General features: G+C 35.9%; 1 protein-coding gene across 1 annotated transcript in view; it reads left to right on the top strand.

Annotated features, from left to right (window-relative positions):
- LOC107732274 (synaptotagmin-7-like) overlaps nucleotides 1–18,905 on the top strand; it is a 146,850-nt gene that overhangs the window by 93,658 nt on the left and 34,287 nt on the right. Inside the window, exons 3-4 of the mRNA XM_016543547.1 lie at nucleotides 5,675–5,754; nucleotides 7,650–7,784. Of these exons, the coding sequence (XP_016399033.1) occupies nucleotides 5,675–5,754; nucleotides 7,650–7,784 (215 nt within the window). The remainder of the gene's footprint in view (nucleotides 1–5,674; nucleotides 5,755–7,649; nucleotides 7,785–18,905) is intronic.

Raw genomic sequence — 18,905 nt, 5'->3', positions numbered from 1 at the left:
ATATATATATTTATTATTATTATTTTTTTTCAGTATATAAGCAACATGGATGAATTTGAATATTTGATCAGTCTTTATTTTTTCAGGCTTTTATCATGTATCATGTTTTGTGCTTTTATGGCTAATCATGCGTTTCTGTGTCACTCTTACATGCTGCTTGAAGGATCGTTTTTAATCAGTGTATTGATTTCATTGTGGTTTAAATTGCTAATTGAATTCCGTCTCAAGGTGAATCACAGAGTGTTACTCTTATAGAGAAATACCATGGTATTACCATGCTCTTTGGACCAATTTAGACACTCCAGCAATTTTAATACTATTGTATTTGAAATACCCTGGAATATGTACATGGTATATATCAGAGTAGCACATTACTTTATTGTAAAGCTGAAAGTAGGGGCTGACAGTATTTGTGCTGCGGAGTGTTTCTATGAAACGTGTCACTGAATGTGTAATATGTATTTGCATATGTCATCAGTCTTTGAGGGCATGTCGTCACATAATGTCACTGCATGTCCTGGACGTGTTTGTCTTTAAACGGTCTGTAAAGTGTCTCTTTTAATTGGTGTATTGATCCACGTGCTCTGAATTGTGTATTGGATTGTGTTTGAAGGTGAACTGGCGCTACTGTGGCGTCGAGGTCATTGATAGCGTGGTGCTTTTGGCCGCAGCTATTACTGTATGCTAATATCATGGGATTCTCTGAAGATCCATGGAGTGTAATGATATAGAAAGGTTTAGAATGGTATAGAAGCTCAGAACACTGATAGCTGGTTTTTATTTGGTATGTTGGCCTGGTGCTTATTTCAATTGTTATTTCATAATATTTCATTTTTATTATATTATTTCATAATATTATTTAATAAATTATTGTTTTTTTATTTGGTATAGTGGTCTAGTGCACATTTTATTTTATTAAAAAAAAAAAATTATTTCATAATATTTAATTTTTAATATATGTTTTATAATATTATTTAATAACTAATTGTTTTTATTTGGTATATTGGTCTAGTGCACATTTTATTTTATTTTTTATATTTCATAATATTTAATTTTTATTATGTTTTATAGTATTATTTAATAAATTGATGTTTATTTGGTATAGTGGTCTAATGCACATTTTATTTATTTATTAAAAATATTTCATAGTATTTCATTTGTATTATATGTTTTATAATATTATTTAATAAATTATTGTTTTTTATTTATTTTTATTTATATTGGTCTGGTGCATATTTTGTTTATTTAAAAATATTTTATAATTTTTTTTTATTATACTATTTCATAATATTATTTAATACATTATTGGTTTTTATTTGGTATAGTGGTCTTGTGCATGGTTATTGTCTAATATTTAATTATCATTCTATTTTTTCAAAATACGGTTTCATTAATTCTTACAATATTCAATAAAATTATATCAGAAACCATTCCAATATGCTGTTTGGTGATCAAGAAACATTTCTTATCATTGTTGAAAACTGTTGTGCTGCTTCATATTTTATGAAAACTGACATTTTGTTCAGGAAAAAGAAAGTTCAAAAGAACAGCATTTAGTTAGAAGTCTTTTATAACATAAAATATGATTTAATAATATTATAAATTAGCTTTAATTCAATATAATAAATTCTGCTTTTTAGTTCAAATCATGCCAAAAAACTGTTTTTCATGTTACTCCAGCTACTTTGTGTTCTGAAGTAAAATAAAACAAAACAAAAACAGGCAATGCTTCGATCCAAAATTAATAATGATTGACTCTCGTAGTTGTAAGGCAGGGCTTTTATTGAGCGTTCTGATATTTTCCATTCATTTTCTATGAGTATCCAGTCTTCTGCTGCTCATATTGTCTCTGGGGTTAGTCAGTAGTAATTAATGTGTGTGTGTGTGTGTGTGTGTGTGTCCCCTCCGGCTGACTGACTCATGTGTGTGTCGTTGTGTGTGCTGTGCACATCTGGGTGATTCTTGGACTGTCCTTTTTGGTTTAAATCAGTGTGTCAGACTCTGGAACCGCGACTGAGATGTTTGGAAGATGAACACCCTTGCCTTACCAAAACCCTGCTAACACCAGCTTTAGATTGAAGACCGCTTCACATTAACTGGTCCTGATAGCTGATCAGATGGCAGTCCAAGCTGGTCTAAGGTGGTTAGAGTTCATAGACCAGCTTGGATCGGCAAGAAACCAGCTCAACATGAAGTGGTGCAAGATATTTCAATATTATACAAAATTAAAAAATGTAAACAATACATTTAAAATATCACATAGAAATTATTTTGTAAATGTATAAATTATTATAAAATATTATAAATGTTATAAGATACTTTATTTGATATATATATATATATATATATATCATAAAATATAATTTATTATTAATTATTTTTTATTATTATTATTAGTGTTCTTGTTCCTCCACTTCTTCTTCTTCTTCTTATATTATTCAAAAATGTGGGGTTCGTAAGATTTTAAATTATTTTAAAATAAGTCTCTTATATTCACCAAGGGTGTGTTTATTTGACAAAATATATTTTACGTTTTTATAATAATTTTAATAATAATGTTTTTGTAGAAACTGCAATACATTTTTTAAATTCAGGATTCTTCAGTGCATAGAAAATTGAAAAGAGCAGCATTTATTTGAAATAGAAATATTTTCTAAGATGATAAATGTCTTTACTGCCAATTTCAATCAATTTAATGCATCCTTGCTGAAGAATAATAAAAGTAATAATAAATTTCTTAAAGAATTTCAGTTTTTAAAATATATACAGAATATTTTAAAAACAATTTGCTTTGAATTTGTAAATAAAGGATTTTTGCAAAAAGTTTAAAATATGTTAAATACATATAAATTATTTTGTTATTAAAACAAATTTAATTATGAAATTACTATAAAAATAAATGTAATTTATTTAAAAAATATATAAAACTGAATTGCCATTGAATTTCTATTGAACATTTTTATTTTTATTTTTGTACAAAACGTTCACAGTATATTAATTGTCATATATAAATTATTATTAAAACAAAGTAAGATCATAAAATTACTATAAAAGTAAAATAAATTCTTTAAAATAATATACATAAAACTGAGTTAATAGCTTTCAGTCACATGACCGGCTCGAAGACCTGGAGGGCAAAAAGGCCAGAACTGCAGCACAATCCTGTCAATTTTCCATCTGTTTCCAAGCTGCAAATATTTAGATCACCTCTCAAAACAATAAAACAAAGATATGTGAACAAAATGCAAGTTTTGGCCATTTGCAATCCATATTATATGCACCTGCCGCAATATTTCAATTACACTAAACAATGCGACAAAACACTTAATGTGCCTTATTTAAAACAGTGATAATAAAAGAACAAATTCAGTAAACACCTTATTGATTATGCTTACTTTTTATAGGCAAGCAGATGAGTCCGGAATATGAACGTAATGCGCTAAATGGTTTCGTGGTTTCTTTATAGTATTTTTATGGGAAACCATTTAATGTGAAACTTTGCACATTGTGTTTATATTCTGGGTTCATCCGCTTGCCTGTACAAAGTTTACATCATCAATTAGGTGTGTACTGAATTTCGCCTTTTAATATCAGTGATTTACTACATTACTACTTAATACACACCGTGTAAAAATAGCTGGCGGTCAGTGGAGCAAAGCCTCGTTTTGCCCTCCAGATGGCGTTCCTATAAGAGAAAAACTATCAATTGGCACATAAACTATTTTTTACAGTTCATTTTACAAATGTGAAACAATATTAGATGCGGTGAAAATGTGGGATTGGATCCAGAAAAGACCAAACGCTCAGAGAATGGAGATTGTGCGCTTGCTCAGGGAGTTTCCTGTAGCCACGCAGCCCTTGACCAATCACTGAGCACCATCCCGTCCCTGCTCTGGCCAGCGCTAATGATACTCCTGACCTCTGACCCCGTGAGAGAGACGAGCAGGCAGAACTAGCCGAGCTCTGAGCCAGCAGCCGACGGGAGCGCGGGACGAGATGGGATGAGACTCCACAGTAATCGCACAGATGGGATGAGAGAATGGAGATTGTGCGCTTGCTCAGGGAGTTTCCTGTAGCCACGCAGCCCTTGACCAATCACTGAGCACCATCCCGTCCCTGCTCTGGCCAGCGCTAATGATACTCCTGACCTCTGACCCCGTGAGAGAGACGAGCAGGCAGAACTAGCCGAGCTCTGAGCCAGCAGCCGACGGGAGCGCGGGACGAGATGGGATGAGACTCCACAGTAATCGCACAGATGGGATGAGAGAAAGATGACGGATTGTACCTGTGTTTATTTTTAAGAGCAGATTTCGTTGTGCTTTTTAGTGTTGTCTGTTTTTAGATACGCTGTTGTGTAACTCCTAAAATATGCAAGTAATTATGTTGCATCACTAGGAATGGAAATCGTAAAGAGTTTAACAGCACTGCTTCTGATTCCACTATTGAAAACAGTTCCTTAACAATTGCTTTTTTCATGAAAAGGGACCACATATAATAAAATAATGTAATAATGAAATGGTTTTAGAGTCTTTTTCTTTAACAAACCTGGTTAGAACCAGTTTTCCCAGATTACAAATTCAGAACGTCTTCCTTTCTTTGTTCAGTGTGTATATATATATATATATGTGTGGGTGTGTGTGTAATAAAAAAAGATTACAAATGCTGTCTTAGGAACTAACTGAAATAAAAATAAATTAAAGCTAAATGAAAATATTTTTTTAATCTAATAGAAATGACAAAAGCAAATAACAAAATTACTAAAACGTTTAAAAAATATTAAAATAAAAAAAAGTTAAAGATAATAGTAAAAAAAATAAAATTCAAAATAGCAATAAATAGCATCCCCCCTTGTTTGAATACTTTTTTCAATTGCAAGTATCTAAATTTAACTAGACAAAAAATTAAGACAAACTATCTACTATATATATATGAGGTGTATTTATGTGTAAGTTACTTTTTTATCTTTTTACTTTTTCATACATTTGGTCAATTAGGTAATACTTGCGTATGATTTTTTTCTGTTTACTCTTCTTTTTTTTTGCAACTGTTTGCATCTGAATTATGACTGATCTTCCTTTTTAATCATTTACAACCCCATTTACACCATAGCGTTATGTTTACTGTTGGCTTTATATGAGAATAAATATATTAGATGCTGTTGCCACGAATCAGATGTGGCATTTCAAATCTAAAAACAGGTATGACAGTGTAAATTCAAAAGTTGATTGCATACCTTGTGTTACTTATAACTCAGTCTGTCTCCCTAAATCTGAACGTGAACGTGGGCTGTGTCACAAAGCTCCTGTAACATGCTGTTTATGGAGCAGAGAGGCGGACAGCAGTGACGTCTATGGAGGGTTTCCACATCGCCTCCTACTCCTCTGAAGACACTTTCTGACATTCTGTCTCTCCCACATGCTCTCGCTCTTCTCTCCGGCAGCCTGTGAAGCTGCCGAGGGCTAAATTGGCTATTTCCATGTAAATATGAGGCTCGTGTGTGGTTTAATTACTATGGTGATGACTTCGGAGCGACCGTGTGATTTGAGCGATCAGAGCGAAGCATCAGGGAGGAGAGCGGGAAGGAGGAACGGCAGATAATGCTAGATGTGCAGAAGCTTGTGATCAATTAGGAGACTGGGAATAAACGTCCTCTTTTCTTCTCTCTGTCTTTTAGGGGAAGAGAAATAAACCAGGAGTGGAGTCCGTCGGGTCTCCTGATTCAGGAAGAGGAAGAGGAGAGAAAAAAGCCATCAAGTAGGTGCAGGGACACTGGGGTGTTTTGTGAGATGGTTGTGTTGGAGCGAAGCAGTGTGTTTTGAACAGAGGAAATCAAAGCAGTGGCGGTCTGTCAGAGGAAGCAAGAGAGGCTCCAAAATGGGTTTAAAATCAGCATAGCAACTAAAATGATAAAAGCAACAGTTCATTTAATTAATTTACATACTAATATGTCTAACCTTGATGCATATAACGTAAAAAAAAATATGGAAAATTCTATTACAAATTTTGTTGTTGTTGTGTGATAGCCCAGATAATTTTAATTAGCAAATTGATTGATTGATTTCAATTAAGCAATTCAATTCTTAACATTGCTTTTTTAAATAATAATAATAATTACTATAAAAATAATAATAATAATGATGATAATAATAATAAAGCTCAGGGAGTTCATACATTTTCGTGTTTCATCCTACATTTTGACTATCATTGGGTTGGGTTGGTGATCAGAAATATTATTACATTATTAATTTTCAAAATCATTAAGATACCAGGGAAAGATTATCTGTGTACTGGAGGGAAGCAATCAAAATCAACAAGAGAGCAATGATATGCAAGTGCTAGAACAAGTCTCAGCTAGCTTAACGCACATGTAGCAAGGGTTTTTAAAATAATATAATAAATAAAAAGAAAACAGATCGAATAGAAAAAGAATAGAGCAAGCTAGTGTTAGAGGCCTTTTTTGCTTTTGTTAATTGTATAATAAATGAAAAGAAAACCGATAGAATACAAAAAGATTAGAAAGCAAGTGTTAGTTTTTTTTATTATTATTATTATATGATATAAAAAAAAATTATATTATATTGTTATTATTGATATATTATTAATATTTATAATCATTAATATTATTATTAATATTAATAACTATGTTGATAATTAATTATGAAAAAATGGGTAGAGTCTACTGCAATCTTGTATTGGCTTGTTCAGTATCATAGCCTCTTAGAAATTTCCCTCATGGACCGGCACTGCCTAAAAGTCATGATTTCCTTTCCATTACATTCACCATTAAGTTGAACAGTCTAGACTTGCTTTGAAGAAAAAACGACTCAACTGCATTCATAATGAGCACTGCGCTCTCGCATTCATTCGGGACGCATCCTCTCCCAGCTATTGACTGACGGTGAATCTGAGAGCGTTTGGTGGAGGATGCGGGATGTTTGAGCTCAGCGGGACGCTGCGTTTCCATTGTTTTGTTCGTGGGTTGATCACACGCCTCCTTATTTGTGGGACGGTTATTCTCGGAGACGCGCGCCGGTAAAAGTCAGTGCGATGTTTTGCCTGTGTCGTGTGCTTCGTGACATTGCAGCTGCTGCTTTGGACTAATGAGTACTTCTTTGGATTTGAAGCTTGCAGGTGCTTGTGGAAATCGGTGTTTTTAACTGAAAATTGCTTCTTTTTTTTCCCCCCTTGAAGCTGTTTTTGAAATTCTAACTTGACATAAATGACCTTTCCTCCCAATTTCAGGTTCATCTGTGCCTTCGTGTTTCTCTCCACCCATGCAAATATTTCTTTTCTTAAGCCAAACGTGAATGTTTTTCACCAAAAATAGCATCTGATATTGTGTTGATTATATTTAATAATGTGTTTTGGTTAAGTGTGATGCTTTACAGCTTGCTATCTCTCTCTTTCTCTCCTTTATGCTTTTGGTAAAACTAATGAATGCACAGGTATAATCTCGCTCGTTTCTGCTCTGCTGCCTCATGGATGCATCGGCTCTGTTTTGATTTCCCTGTTTGCTCATAAAACTGTCTTTGCACCTCCTTATGAATGGTGTATTCCTCTCCTCTTTCACTTCCTGTCCCGGATCAGGAGATCGGCTGATGGATGAAAGATGGCTGATGCTCTACTGACATGTATGTGTGTCTCTTCAGTGATTTAGACAGAGACTTTTGGAATAACAATGACAGCAGTTCAGTACAGCAGCGCTGGAGCTCATACCCGCCCAAGGAGTTTGTACTAAACATTTCTCCTTATGCCCCTTACGGAGATCCACGCCTCACACTCAAGTGAGTCTCTGTTCAGGCCGGTAAGAGACACAAACCCCTGACCCACAGCTCATACCACACCCCAGATCTGTCTAACCAGCAGCACAGAGTCTGATTACTTCATTCAAATCAACTTAGACAGGAGGCGACCGTCTGACTGACATTTAAAGGCGATTTTCTCAATATCTTGATTTCTTTTGCACCCTTAGATTCCAGATTTTCAAATAGTTGTATCTCATCCAAATATGGAAAGCTTATTTATTCAGCTTTCAGATGATGTATACATCTCAATTTAAAAAAATTGACCCTTATGACTGGTTTTGTGGTCCAGGGTCACATATATGCTCCTGAAAATGATTCATATTGTCGATAACGTGGAAGTCGCATTTTATATTTATATTCAGAACTGAATGAGAAACAAATGAATAAGTACGTGTCAGTCCATCAGCCGTTTTTTGCTGACGCGGAGAAATAACTTGCATTCTGCTGCACAATTGCCGTTTTCTTTCGCGGAGTTTACAATGCGCTAATTCAGCTCATTTTAGTTACTGCGTTTCAGTTGAGTCGGCTGTGATTTCAAAACTGTCTAGTTTGCAGTGCGAGAGCTCATCTGTTAGTATGCAATTATGTTGTGGTGTGCAGTGGGCTATATATAAAAATACTTATTTATATATTCATTATTATTAGTAATATTAATTATATAAAATTACATATTTTATACATTTTAAAATATTTCATCTTTTATTTATTCATCTTTTATTTCAAAATATATTGTAAGTTTTAAGTATTTGTAACAAATAAATAGGAAAAATATGCAATATGAAAATAATTGAAGACAAAATGTGTTTTACTGAGAAAAAAACAAGATTTGGTTTTTAAAAAGCCTTTTTCCAAAAGGTACATCTGGAAAAAGGGGGGGTCGTCTTATAATCAGGGTCGTCTTATATTCGGGCCAATACGGTATATAAAAATTATTATTCATTATATTTATTTAACATACGGTATACAGCATACATGTACATGATATGTAGATATAGATACATAGACGTATAAATATATCTATAAATTAATGTATACATTTATATATGTGTTTGTATTTAATATTTTAAAAACTGTAATAAGAAATATTTTACTTTTAAAGTGTACTATTTTATGTAAATATAATATTCAAGTTATAATGTAAGTAACAATGATTTGTAACGTGTATTTAATATAAAAAGAATAGTACATTATATAATAATGGAAGTAACAATTATGTATTATATATTTGGTGTGTGTTTATACATAAACATGTATTAGATTTATTAAACATATGCATGTACATTATATATATATATACATATAAGTACACACACACATACATATACACATATATGTCGCAGATAAAGCAAATCAAATGCATTGAACCAAGCGTTTTTCTGTTAGTATTTGTTGTTTTTTGTGTGGTACGTGTCAGACGGTCAGTGAGTGGACTGTAGGCTAAAACTAACCTCTCCTAACACAAGCCATTTATAACTGTACCCCATCTCACCCGTTACCCAACAACCTCAAGCACACCCTGATCACTGGCAGGGCTGTAATGATGAGGAAGCTTCCCATAATCCAACACAATTTTCCAAAAGAATATGGAATCATTACACAATCATATAATACAGTATCACTACACAATACACCAACCAAGATGACAAAACGCTTTGAAGGCGAAGTGTGTAATTTCAGCTCCTAGGGATGGATAGATATATATATAAAAAATTATTATTTTATAATAATAATAAATAATATTGTTTAACTTTCAATATCTGCCCTTACTGATATTTTCCAGCCTAATTTTTAAATTTAAAAGCATTTATTTAATAAGGAACACATTTCAAAAGGAATATTTATCATTTTTCATACTGTATATTATAATATTTTGATGTTGTAGCATAGCAGCTGTTTAATTTAAATCTTTTAACAAAATAGATTATATTTATAATATTGGCAATTTATTGGTTATCTGCTATATAATGGATATATTTACTGATTTATTGAAATCATTCAAAATTCAGTGTTAGTATTAACATTTTTTCTTAGTAAAATTTTGAATTTTTGCTTTTATTTTTATATTTTCAGTTTTCATTTTAATTTAAGTTTGTGCCTTTTCATTTTATTAGTTTTTATTTCTATTTAGCTAGTAATTTTAGTACTTCAACATACTTAATTTTTTATTCATATTTTTATTTATTTGCAAAATTCATTATTTCTCATTTTAGTTTTTTCATCTCACATTTATATTGTAGGTTATTCCAGCTTTATATCAGTTAACGTAATGATTTTTAATTTTAATAGTGTCGGCTCCCCTAGTGGCACCAAACAGAATTACAATCTGTTTATTCGAGCAGCTGTTCTTCATGGTGTCGCTTGTGACGCAGAAATTGCACACTTCATATTTAAGTTTGCAATATGAATGAAAGTCATTATGCAGATTTTATTCTTGACACCACATTTATGTTCTGTACGCTTTGCAGGACTGCAGGGGCATGATCAATATATTGCCTCTAAATCCACACTAGACGTGATTTTCTTCTTACCAAAAGTGCCAAAATTGGACACTAAACGTCCCTCACTCCCTACAGCCCTGCTTGTCTCTTCTTAGCTTATGACCTTTAACCTTTCACCCCCTCCTCCCCCTCCCCCCATGGGGTGTTACCATGGAGACGGACAACCCTCCAGCCTCAGCTATCCAGCGAACAGCAACAATAACAGTAAACAAACATAGAAAAATGGCGTCAGTAGTGTGTAACCCTCCCTGCCTCCCGCTCCCGTTGAGGGTTGACCGTTACAGTCTGATTGTGGTGTGGTAACCCCCGTTTCACCTTGTTTTGAGATGGTGTTGTTTTGCCTCTGTGCTCTTTCTCGGGCTGGATGTGTCCCTCTAGCACTCCTGATTCCTCCAGCGCTCAACCCTTGCCGCCGGACTAATCCAGACAGGTTTCGCCCGCCGCTTCCCAGAAAGAGCCAAACGCTTTAAACACACTTGTCCATCAAATCCGGCGGCAGACGCACGGAGGGGTTCAGATGGGGCGGCCGCTGTAGAAAATGACAAATTAAATAAACATGTTAGCCGCGGTGGCTCAGGTGATTCAATTTTCCTGCCTCTGGACCGGTGAGGACCTGCTGGATTAAACGGTGTGGGGTGTTTGCAGACCGCTGCACTGAAGCTCGGCTATTTGAGACGGAAGCCGCAGATTGAAACTAAACCGACTGGGAACAGACGCTTCGTCGCACATGTAGTCTAGTTTGCAGCATTTCATCTTCATTTAGACTTTAGAACTTAATAGAAGATAGAATTGAAATAGATGTCTTGAAGGAGATTGTTCTTTTGCATGACTTTACATCCATTGGTCGTCTTTTACATTTGGTTTAGTGATCGCAACCGATCAGATCATATAAAGTTTTTATATCAATATAATATATCAGTTTACATATCAATTATATTGTGATCCTTTTTGTCACAATATAGTAGATGCTTGTATTTCGGGATGCACGGTATATTAGTCATTGGCTAATACAAGAGTGTTTTTAAAAAATATTTTTGTATTATATATATTAAAATGGCAAAATGTACTTTTTATTTATAATTGTAATTATATGGATTAATTATTTGGATATTTAATTGTGCAAACTCATTTCACCTTTTTTACATTTGTCTTCATCTAACATTTACACTAATAATTACTCATTTAATCTCTAGCAAATCTCAAAATGAATAACCATTTTTTTTAGTGTACATAATGTTGCGATGCCTGTATTCATTTGTAGCATTTAAAACAATTGATTTTAATTAGTTTATTTAGACAACTTGGTATAGAATTTTAATATCAGCCGTTTATCAGTTATTGTCCATAACATGAAAATAAATATCGTCATTGTTATCTGCCATAATTGTAATGAAGGTGCATCCTGATAAATATCTAAATGCTAATTATTGCTATTATTATCATCAACAACATCATCATCATCATCATCATCATCATCAGTTTTGTTAGTTATTTGCCATAACACCATAATTATTGGTTTATTGGTATCAAACAATTATTACTATTTTTATATTTTAATATTTTCTATATTATTATACATATAAAGTATACACACACACATACTAATATATATATATATATACTGTATATATTAGTATTATTAGTAGTGGTATATTCCTCACCTGGTTTTGTGCCAGTCTGCGGCTGCCGGCTTTGTCACTTAAAGCTCTTTTTGCTGTTCTCCTGTCGTTTTTGATGTTGTTGGTGTTGATGTTGTATTGTGTTTGAGCGGTGCAGCAGTTACATGAATCTCTTAACTGCATGATGACTTTCACCAGGTCCACAAAGTGGTGACCATGATTATAAATATTGATGACAAAAGTAACCCTCATCAAATTGTATGTGTCTGCGTGAAGTCTGCAACATTTATGGGTGTCATTAATGCGAAGCATGTCACCGGGAGTACAAATGTGGTTATTTGAAGCATCATGGTTGTCCATTTGTACGACAAAAACACCAATTTACACTAAAATAAAGGTTCTTATTGGCATCAATGATTCCATGAAGAACCTTCAACATCTATTCCACAAAGGTTCTTAATAGTGGCGGAAGGTTCTTTAGATGTTTAAAATGTTCTTCACATTAAGAAAATAATGGTTCTTTGGTGAACCAGAAATGGTTCTTCTATGGCTTCAAACCAGCTTTTTGGAGTTTATAGTGGAAAAACGTTCTTTAGATGCTTAAAATGTTCTTCACACTAAGGAAAAAAAGGTTATTTTAAAAAGGATCTTTGTGGAACCAAAATGGTTCTTCTACACTTTTAAAAATAAAGGTTCCAAAAGTGTTTTTTTTCCTTCCACAGAAGGACCATTTTTGCCTCCCCATAGAAGCATTCAATGAACAGTTCTTAAAAGAACCGTTTTTTTTCTTAGTGTGAAGAATTTTTTAAACATCTAAAAGGACCGTCTTTTACTATAAAGAACCATAAAGTTTCCATGGATGTTAAAGGTTCTTCATGGAACCATCAAGGCCAGTAAAGAACCTTTATTTTTAAGAGCAACTGAGAGAAATCACTCCCACTACCTGGTAAAACTAGGCTCTGTTATGCCCCCTAGAGGAGGAGCTGCACTTGGTGTTACCCAGGGTGTCTTGTGTTAGTATGTAGTCACTGTGAGGTCACACATGCAACACTCTCATGGGATAAATGATTGGGATTTATCCAAACCTGTAACCGTTTCTTCTCTCCCAATGTTTCTTTTTCCACCTTTTTCTCTCGTTCCTTCCGTCACCCCGGCTCTCTTTCTGGTGGCCCCCTCAGTGGGACGGTGCCCGGGGGCCAGAAAGGGGCCGCGGGGGGTGGATTGGGGGACGGAGGGGGGTCGTTGCACAGCGACAGCGTGAGGAGCATGATGACGGGGGGCATTAAAGCCGGCAGGTGGCAGACGGTACAAAGCCGCCTGCATTCGGGAGACTTCAAGAACGGCAAGTGAGTCGAGCCCACAGGGGACAAGAAAGAGAGATGTGATGTGTGTGTGTGTGTGTGTGTGTGAGAGATGTTTAAGAAAGTTAAAAATGCCTTTGTGTGGGTTAGATTTCAGGCCGCCTTGCAGTCTAATAATAGCAGGATCCGTGCCACTGACTCACAGACACTTAGAAACAACTCAGAAGCGGCGATGGTTCATTTCAGTCCATTATAAAACACAACAGCCACAGCAATGACTCAAAAGACAGCATAACTGGTGATATCATGCACCTGATTCAGCCTGCAAATGCGATATGGGAGGGATAATAGGGTCTTGAATCGGCCTGAACGGGGTTATTTTGCGAGAACGACCGGCTGACTGTACAATCTGGAGTATTATACAGCAAACAAATGGACAGGGAATATTGATTTTATTGAGTTTTAAGTTGACATTCATATTTTCCACAAGAATATGAAACTGCTCAATTGTTTTCAACATAACAATAATCAGAAATGTTTCTTAAGCAGCAAATCAGCATATTAGAATGATTTCTGAAGGATCATGCGACACTGAAGACTGGAGTAATGATGCTGAAAATTCAGCTTTTATTCACAGAAATAAATTACACTTTATAATATATTCAAATAGAAAACAATTATTTTAAATTGTAATAATATTTCACAATATTGCTGTTTTTACTGTATTTTTGATCAAATAAATGCAGCCTTGGTGAGCAGAAGAGAATTCTTTCAAATTAAAGTGTATGTGCTCGGTTCACAATCTAGTCACTTCCTGATGAAGCTAAATTAGTTGCAAATAGCATTCCATCTTGATTTCGTTGTATTTTGGGAAAAGAAAGAATGTACATTATGATACTTGAAGTTAACATCCATTATAAACACAGTATGTTTGACTGCAGAAAGTCCCATTTAACCAGAATCGAGAGTTAATCAGAATCAAGTATTCCAGTGAACTGTAATAAACTGTAATCACAATCAGATGAGAAAATGTGATGCGTTTCGATGACAAATTTCCATAATTTGTCCGATGAGTTTCTGAACACCAGATTTTTCAGAGCTGTCAACATACGGTTAAAGTTGTTTAGAAGCCGTTTCAATAGCTGGAGGATGTTAAACACAGATTTTCCATCTTAATCTCCGACAAGTGAAACTGTGTAGCACGAAATATTAATGCATTAAACGCCCTCTAAATGTGCTTAATATTTCAGTGAATCCTAAATTTATATCTGTCAGCAGTGTGAAGTGAATCCTGGGAGTGGAGGAAAAAGTTTAGAGAACCCAGACAGATTTATTTCAGCAAAATGTGACAAAATGCTGTGGCCCTGTCCCAAATGATGCATTTCATGCTGACTTTTGCATGTGTCCATGAAGTCCACACCATGGCAGCGTGTCCCATTTGTAGCAGTAGATTCCGGAGGGTTTTTATGAGCGCCTCCTATGGGGCATTTTCTCATTTAAGTGAGGACGGCAAAGGCTGAGGTCAGCATTTGAGACATTGGCCTACATAAATAAGATCCCAAAAAACATGACTAAACATAAACTGACTTAAGGAAATAACAAGGAAAACCTTGAATAGAGTGTTTACAGTGTAACTAAAAACTACACCTTTAAAGTCAAAGTGAAATGCCTTTTTCAACCCATTTTATCTCTGCAGCCTGGTGTATTTCTGAGGAAAACTGTATTCAGTCGGAAAAAAAAAAAGTTGGGTGAGACATTCCATACAGCATATAAATAAAATAAACCCACAATAAATAAATGAATTAAAAATAAATGTTTATATATTTAAAAAATATTGAGTACTGAAATTCAATAAAATTGGGTGCCAATAATTATAATAAAATATACAAAAATATATTGCTAACATATAGTTTACAACATATTTACATAAATATATTTTCAGTGAGTTTTAGTTACTTGTATTTCAGCATTTTTTTTTTTTATATTGTCAATCTGAATACATTTAATTGTCTATTTTTTCATTTTCCAAAAACATATTTTATGATTGGAAATGTATTTTTCTGCCCACTAAATATATTTTGTAATATTTTTGCATGCAAAGGTTTGAAAAACATTTAATCAAGCCATACAGCACATTTCGTCATATATTTTGGGCCATTTGTGTATATTGCATCTAAATACCTTTATATTGTCCATTTTTTGCATTTATGAAAAAAATGTATTTTATGATTCGTAATGTATTTTCTTGGCCCTTGATTTACATTTTGTAATATATTTTGGCTTTTAATGGTTTATATATATATATATATATTTGAAAAGCATCTTTCACTAAGCAATGCTCTTTACAACATATCTCACAATATATTTATTTACTTAATCATTTATCCACATGGGTTATTTTATCCATCAGATTTGTGAACTGGATTGTGAAAAGCAAAATTTGTGTCATTTTAGAGACGGACCACTGATGAGTTGTGCAAAAAAATGCCAGGAACATGTACTAAGTTGAGACGGTTTTGATTTCATGATGATTATTTTGAGACTAATTAACAAGACGCAACAAAAGAATGAACAAGACGAGACGTGAATGAGGTACCAAACCTCACAAAACGCAACCTCACCAAACCAAAACAAACCCAGAGCTGCTACAACGCTACTGTATGCATGTGCCGCTTGTGTGTAGACGTTCACACAGCAAGTGTTGCACACAATACACACAGGGGGCTCAATTTAAGTTTTCTCCACACCCTTCGCTATCACCTCCTCTCCTCCAGCACCTCACATCTCTCTTCTCACACTCCATCCATACCACCAGTCCTCATTCTTCTCTCCTTCTCTCTCTCAACACACCCTCCGTTTTTCCCCATCAGTAATTGGATTATATTTTAAGGCAGCTATACGTGTCTGTCTCTTGTGTTTGTGTCTCACACCCCCTTTTCCTGGTCTCTCTCTTCCTTGCCTACAGCTTGTTCTCCACTATGCTTATTTTGCCCCCTGGTGTTTGTCCTACAACTCCCTGATGCCCTTTACCAGCTTAACCAGTTGAGCCGGTGCCAGTCATGCCCTATGCCAGCTCATTAATGTCAACATGAAACTAAATTTGTCCCCGTTTACTTTATCAATACATGTTCCTGGTCCTACTGTGAAAGGTGAAAGGAAAAAATGTTAACATAAGACACTGAAGAAGAAGATAATATTAACTAATAGTCAAATAGATATTTAGTCATTGTTTTAGGCTATACTGTTGCATGTAATACAGCCTTTATAAAGTCTTGACAGAAGTTAACAGTCATTTTATGTCAAGGATAGAGCAATAATAACAAATTGGGATCAGTTTGAAAAAGAAGTGCAACCATTGGGATGCCCTGGATGGTGAACTTGACCTTTACTCTGCATATCCAGGTCAAAAAGACTCAAAAATTGGAGTATGCTGCCTTCAGGTCCTGACCGAATGATTTTATTTACAAGACAAAGGGCCATATGAACGCTTGGACACTTTATTTTGACAGTACTTGCACTTACGTGTACTGTAATATAAGGCATCTTCATTGGTTACCTTAAAGGTTTAGGGGGTAGGTTAGTTATTACCCAGTTATTGTAACTACTATTATAAGTACATAGCACGTACACACGGAACAGGACTGTAAAATAAAGTGCTACCAGTTCATGCGACAACTACATTTCATGTAAAAAGCATCAATTACACACCTAATGTGCTCTTTATTATGATGCAAAACCATTAAAAATATCTCCCATGAAGTGAAAAGTGAGAAATTCTTGAATGTTTTTGCAACCAAAAATCACTTGCGCGTCACATTGTATTTGAAGGCAGCATTTCCTCATTAAATATCCTGTTTCACATAAAAGTATGTCACATTACAGAAGTAAAATGGGATGTGAATGCCTTTTCATACCGAGTTTAATATCAGGATGGTTTTCCTCCACTGGAGCAAGTTTATGTTATGTCCCATAAACTATTTATTACATTCAGCTTTAAATCACTCTGAAATGTGTTAAATGAATTCTTTAAAATGTTCACTGACAGGCACTGTCAAAACAAAATGTGCAAAAAATGTATCTTTAGGGGTAAAGCAGCCTGACACGTGTCACCCATCTACTCTTAAAAGGTGCACATTAGTACATTAGAGTAGTAATATGTACCATTTAGATGCTAGTATGAACCTTTTAGGGATAAATAAGGTTCAAAGATGTCCCTTTAAGGCAGGGATGTATAGTATAGTATATATCCTGTATAGTTAAGCTCCAACTTGCCCCAATACACCTGCCTGGCAGTTTCAAGCTTGAAGACCTTGATTAGCAGGTTCAGCTGTGTTTAATTGGGGTTAGGGCTAAACTCTGCAGGACAGTGTCCCTCCATGAGCAGGATTGGACACTCCTCCTTTAAGGATATTGCCCCAGTGACAAGCTGTTGTACCCTAAAGGTACAATTTGTGCACATTTTGTCTGAGAGTGTGGGATTGCTGAGATTGGGCAAGCTGAAATGGGATACAATGGGAATCTTTATAGGAATCATGTTTTCAGCTCAGGCGAAACTCACTGTGAAGTTTCCGAGGTGAATTTGACACAGTTTTGAGATCAGAGTGAAACGGGGCTAATGAACGAAACGGAGGGATGTAATTGCAAAGGGAGGGGCGGAGAGGACAAAAGAATGACGGATGAGCCAGCGTAGTTGGTTGGCTGCTGAACGGACACAAGGGGCCGTGGTGTTACTTAAAACGTGTGTCGCAAGAAACGACGTGCAAAGTTAAGAGAAGAAAGGGAGGAAAGAGATGTGTGAAGATGGGAGGCTCTCAACAGACCAAAAAACAGTCTCCCGGAAGAACCGGTGGTGGCCGACTGACGCCACACACGCCGCGGCACACACATGCGCACGGTCGTTCAGGGCAGACGCGTCACACGCCAAGATCCAGTCAGGCACGCACGGGAACGGGCCGCAAGCAGGCCGCACACGCCTCCCAGACACATGCGCACGCTCACCGCTCGCCGTCGGCTCAAGGAAGTCACACTCGGGCCGGGAACGGACATGCACACTTGCAGACTCACGCAGACCAGGGCGGCTGTGGTCTCTTCTGCTACCTGTGTTACGGTGGCTACTGCCTCTGTTTGATGCTTCTTTCCTTTTTTCTCCTTCTCCTCCTCTCCCCACCTACACCTCGCACTCCGCCTCCTTCTTCCGCTCCTCTACCCCCTTCTCCTTTTGACGACACCATCTTTTCATTGTGCTTTTCCTCTCTGGTTGTTCCGTTCTGTCCCCATCCATCCCTGAACCTCTCATCCTCCTCCATGTCTCCGTTATCGACTCTCCTGTCTTCAACTGACTCCCTGACTTTCCTTCACCCGGATTCCGAACTTTTTCCTTTCAACCGGTCGCCTCCCCTTCCTCCATGCCTATCTGCGTCACCTGCTCCTCCTCCGACCCCTTCCAAATTCTCCTCGGATCCTTCTCCTCGTCCCCGCCCTTTTATTCTTGTACCACCTTCTCTCCTCCTCCTTCCTCGTCCCTCCCTCTGTCGCTCCCGCCCTTCTTCGTCTCACTCCTTGCCCTCTCTCCTGCTCTGCCCACACAGTTTGTCCGACCATGCCCTCTCCTCGGTCGAGACCTTGGACAACATCCCGTCGATGGGGGCGACGCCTCGGCCCCGCACTTTGCTGCGTCAGCAG

Source organism: Sinocyclocheilus rhinocerous, unplaced genomic scaffold (assembly GCF_001515625.1).
Source record: "Sinocyclocheilus rhinocerous isolate Xijiao unplaced genomic scaffold, SAMN03320098_v1.1 scaffold38, whole genome shotgun sequence".
NCBI classification, from domain to species: Eukaryota; Metazoa; Chordata; class Actinopteri; order Cypriniformes; family Cyprinidae; genus Sinocyclocheilus; species Sinocyclocheilus rhinocerous.
Note: the sequence above shows the minus strand (reverse complement) of the source record. Positions and strands in the feature narration are given on the sequence as shown.